Below are 5,125 nucleotides of genomic sequence, written 5' to 3'. Positions count from 1 at the left end.
AAGTGGGGGGGGCGCAGCAAAAAAAGTAACCAGGACCAATAGCTATATATATTAATAAAAGATGGCACAGCAGAAGAAGGGAATGCAATTCTACAAGTGCAATCCCTCAAGAAGCAGCAAGTTATGATAAACCCCTTCTTTACAAAGGTATCATTTCTATCACTGATACCACAGGCTAAATTAAGTTATACAGCATGCCATCTTCAAGTTAACAGTTGAGGCAATAGAATAAATGCAGAAGCATCACAATGAATCCCACTTACTACAACTATACAGACCAACACTTCTCCACATTAATTTCTTTGTCTGACTGCCAGTTAAACACAGTTTTAATTTCATAGCTTAACAATTAAGGGTCATACACTGAAGTCAATACATATACCTGGCATTTCAGTCTAAGCTATTCCATGTACATAGCTGAAATCAATCACAAAGTATGGCCTAACAAGTGCTAGGGGAAATTTTTTAAAGTCGTTTTTACAAGTGTTAAACTTATCTTGCACACTGAAGTCATCATACATACAGGGCAAAGTCAGAGCTTTTATATTCGAGTTTATTCTTCATTTAACTTTTAAACACTACTATAGTTGAATATTAAAACAAAAGCAAGTAGTGAGCATATTATGATTATAGTCCTTCACTCAATCACTACTGCAAATAAAACACCAGCAGTGAGTGTTATTCACAGGCCCTACTAAGAGGTCTGACACTGAACACCACCCCGAGGATGATGTTCATCATCCTCATATGCTTCTCCATTGTAATGGCGCCGTCTTTCCTGATTTGGATCAAAGTCCACTAATTCTACCTGGTCCATTTCATCAGTCTCTTCTACTTCCTTCCTCTCAGGCAGAAGTTTTTCCAGCAAAGAGAGTTTATCAGGAGAGAGAAAGCCATTCTCAGGAAAGTTTACCTTAAATTCAATGATTAGGCGACCCTTTTCATATGGCCTACGGTAAATTGGCATGCCTTCATTTAGCACACACTTGATATCTCCATGCTTGACAATCTGACCTGGATGAGAAGTGATGACTATGGTTCGGTTGTCAAGAGTAGATATTGGCTTCTGGAAGCCACACAATGCCTCAACCAGCTGTATGTCCATACACATGAAAAGGTCTTCTCCTCGTCGAGTAAAAACAGCATGGTCCTTCTGATCTAGAACAATGATAATATCTCCTGGCTCCAGTCCTGGTTCTTGGTCTCCTTCACCATGGAATGTTATCTTCTGGCCATCTTTCATGCCTTTGTCAATATGAACTTCTAGAATTTTCTTTTCTCGAACTATCTTCCTTCCGTTGCAGCTTTTACATCTATCTTTAGGACTGATCCGCTCCCCATGGCCCTGGCACTCCATGCACACAGACTGAATTTGCTGAACCATTCCAGGTCCTATCTGATGAATTCTTATTTGCATTCCAGTACCTCGGCAATTGGGACAGCATTCTACTGCTCCTTTCTTACCACCTCGGCCTTCACATTTGTCACAAATCACATTCTTTTGCAGAGCTAGTTTTCTTGTTGCACCATTATATAAATCTTCTAAAGTTACTGTAAGTTGATGCACAACGTTTTTACCTCTCCTCTCTCTCTGCATCCTGCCTCCTCCTCCGAAAAACATATCAAAGATGTCCATGGGGGAGCCAAAACCACCACCTGCTCCACCTTCTTTAATTGCCTGTTCTCCTCCTTTGTCATATAATTCCCTTTTCTTTGCATCAGAGAGCACTTCGTAAGCTTGAGAAATCTGTTTAAACTTCTCGCCTTCATTTGGATTCTTATCAGGGTGGTACTTCAAGGCCAGTTTCCTGTAAGCCTTTTTCAATTCTTCTTGGGTGGCATTGGGTTTGACCCCCAAAACATCATAGTAAGTGGTTTCTTTCACCATTTTCTACAGCCGGTGAGCGGGCCGATGCCGGTGTGGGGGAGCGGGAAGGAGCGCGTTGCTGTGCGCAGCTCGGGCAGCCGCCGCTCCTCCGCCTTTCACCGAGCGTTCTGGAAAGTTCCTTATTTGTTTTTTTAAACAACTATTTCTAAATTGTACTTGAGTCACTAATATATAATGTCTGTATTTGTAGATAAATGGCAATTATAATATCAAAATATTTCAATAACAGAATATTGTATTTGTTACTGAGCCCAGGTTTGGCTGCTTGCTGCTCCAAAACCAATACTTCAGAAACAAGTGCTGGAAGGAGCAGAGAGTTTGCCTTATTCAGGAGGCTGGAAATCTGGGGAGAAGTTGGACTTGTGTCCAAATAACCAACCCCAAAGATACTCCTTGGTCATGAAAGATTTTAAAGGGACATGTTAGGGGATGAGGTCAGAGCCTTCAAAATCTTCCACTGTGTACAGACTTTCTTCTGAGGTACCAGAGTGGTGTCCAAGAATCTTGGGCTCAGCCTAAAGTTACCATCCTCCACCTGGGTGGGGACCCAAGATATTGTCATGTACATTCCTTGAGGAGGAATCAGGACCCTTCCCCAGAGCTACTTTTTTTTCTGTATTTCTTTCTTTCCCTGATAAGCAACTGATTAAATCTACTCTGTGGAACTCGGAAAAGGTCTAGGAGGCTGAATGGAGCCCATTTCATACAAACAGAAAACAGGGGACACAGAAAGGACTTGTGTATTGGAGGGCCCCACAAGGCCTCAAATTAATAAGTGACCTGGAATGTAGTTCAGCAATCATAGAATCTGATGCCCTTATGGACACCAAGACCTGAGGAAGTCATGTGTCAGCTGTACCACATGAATAATTAATGGTAAAACTGAAATTACACTTGATTCTTTTCACATGAATCTCATGTACCAGCTCAGTAGGTAAATGAAACGATAAGCTAACTTGCACATTCCTCACATGAGAAAATGTTTAAAGTAAAAATGTTTTATTTTAAAAGTGATTAAATTATTTTATATGGGATAATGTGAGTGGTAATTTTTCCCTCTCAAATCATAGCAAATTTTATTATTTCCACTATAAAAAAGGAAAAATTGAGGTTTGTGTTTTAAAGCATACCTAGATGATGATATCAGTTGTTACTTTGTGAAAAAGTCTTTCAAATTTATCATGGCCTGTGCCATCAAGTAAACTTAATTTTGGAAATTTGTAAAAATACTGAAATTAATTAGTTGGTCTTTTCCTCCCCTCCACCCCCAATCTACTTTTGACTGTTTTATCTTTATCAAGGAATTATTTATGTTAAGAGTTTTCGGAAAGAACGTTGAAATATTATTTTCAAATTAAAGTTTTCAAATCCATCTGAAACCATTTACCTCATTTTGGGACCTGAACTCATGTGCTGGGACTCGAACCCAGCCAAAACCCAGTCTTCCAACTGAGATCACAGATCTGTTTTCAGGATCTAATGAAGCTCAGGTTCTTGTCTCATCACAGAAAGAATTCAGTGAGAGATAGAGTGATAGGTAGGGAATGGATTTATTCAGAGAGAAACACACTCCACAGACAGAGTGTGGACGTCTTGAAATGTAGTGTGGCTAGCTTTTGTGGGCTGAGTAATTTCATAGGCTAATGAGTGGGAGGGATTATTCTAACTATTTTGGGGGAGGGGTGGATATTTCCAGGAATTGGGCCACTGCGCCCTTTTGGGTCTTTTGACAGTGCCTTGGAAAGTGCCCATTATGGTGCCTTTGGGTGTGTCACTTAGCTTGCTGATTGAAGATCAAGGTTCAATTGAAGTTAATTTGTCTGCCATCTTGGACCCACTTCATTCTAATGTTTTACTTTTTAAAAATTTATTTTAATTGAAGGATGGATAGAGGAGGGAAAGATGGCGGAGGAATAGGACGGGAAGATCACTTTCTCCTTCACAAATTCCTCAAAAGAACATTTCAACGCTGAGCAAACTTCACAAAACAAATTATGTAGGCTGGCAGAGGACATCAGGCAACCAGAAAAGCAGACCTTTGTCTTCAAAAACAGGTAGGATAAAATATAAAAGACGAAAAAGGAGACAAAGGAGGTGGGGAGGGAGCTCCGTCCCGGGAAGGGAAGCCCGTCCTGGGAAGGGAATTTTAAGAAGAGAGGTTTCCAAACACCAGGAAACACTCTCCCTGCCGAGTCTGTGGCGAACCTTGGAAACACAGAGGGCAACATAACAGGAAGGAAAAATAGATAAATAATTAAAACCAACAGATTACAAGCCCAACAGTAACTCCCCCAGTGGAAAAGCAGCACAGACGCCTGCATCCGCCATTGGGAAGTGGGGTGGGGGCAGGGCAGGGACGCGCGGGAGGCGCGGGCTGCAGAGCTTTGTAAGAATCGGGCAGGAACGCCCCACACGCAACCAGAACGACCTAACCTGGGCTAGCAAACCAGACTGTGGGATAGCTACCACGCGAAAAGCTCGAACATAAGACCCCGCCAGGACCGAGCACAGAACAAAGGACGGAACGGAAAAAGCCGGCTGCAGACCATCCCCCGCCGGGGACAGGCAGCCAGAGCCGTAAGGTCTGGAAAGGGGCAACTGCAGACCCGGAGAGACTTTGCTTACCTAACTGCAAGCAGGCTCCTTTGCTAAGACTTCTGGGGGAGCTGGACAGTCACAATTTGCCTCACGGGGTGCGCCAGCAGTCCGCCCAGAAAGCTGAGCAGCAGCGGCAGAAAAGGTGACAAGCCGCGGCGACCGCGCTCGCCAAACTCGCCAAACTCCTGAGCTACTCGGACCTGGGAAGGGCACAAAGCGCAGTTCCAGCCGAATCTGTGCCTCTGAGGGCTGCCTGAGCGCTGAACCTGAGCGGCTTGGACCGGGGAAGTGCACACAGCCTAGGGCCGGCCCCAGACGGTTCCCAGCTGAGCATCGTAGAACCGGAGCGGTTTGTGTGCCGCGAGAAAGGACAGGTCAAGCGGAGCAGAGATACTGTGTGCACACGACAGTGCTATTTGTTTGCAGCATCCCCCCTCCCCACAGCGCGACTGAACTAGTGATCCTAAAAAACCAGCAAACAGAAGAAGTTAATCAGAGGGAACCACCTTGGAAGTGATCCCACACGGCCCATAATACCAGAAAGGGCAAGATATATATATATATATTTTAATATTTTTAAAAGCACTCCTTTTTTTTTTTTTTTGCTTTTTTTTCTAACTTTTTTTTTAATTGTTGTCT

At 43.2% G+C, this 5,125-nt stretch overlaps 1 protein-coding gene across 1 annotated transcript; it reads right to left on the bottom strand.

Moving 5' to 3' along the window:
- Nucleotides 1-297: 297 nt before the first annotated feature.
- Nucleotides 298-2,001, bottom strand: LOC138423617 (dnaJ homolog subfamily A member 1). The gene has a single exon (XM_069559704.1). The coding sequence runs from the start codon at nt 1,886-1,888 to the stop codon at nt 695-697; it is 1,194 nt and encodes a 397-aa protein (XP_069415805.1). The 5' UTR covers nt 1,889-2,001; the 3' UTR covers nt 298-694.
- Nucleotides 2,002-5,125: the final 3,124 nt, after the last annotated feature.

This window comes from Ovis canadensis, chromosome 18 (assembly GCF_042477335.2).
Source record: "Ovis canadensis isolate MfBH-ARS-UI-01 breed Bighorn chromosome 18, ARS-UI_OviCan_v2, whole genome shotgun sequence".
Classification (NCBI taxonomy): Eukaryota; Metazoa; Chordata; class Mammalia; order Artiodactyla; family Bovidae; genus Ovis; species Ovis canadensis.
Note: the sequence above shows the minus strand (reverse complement) of the source record. Positions and strands in the feature narration are given on the sequence as shown.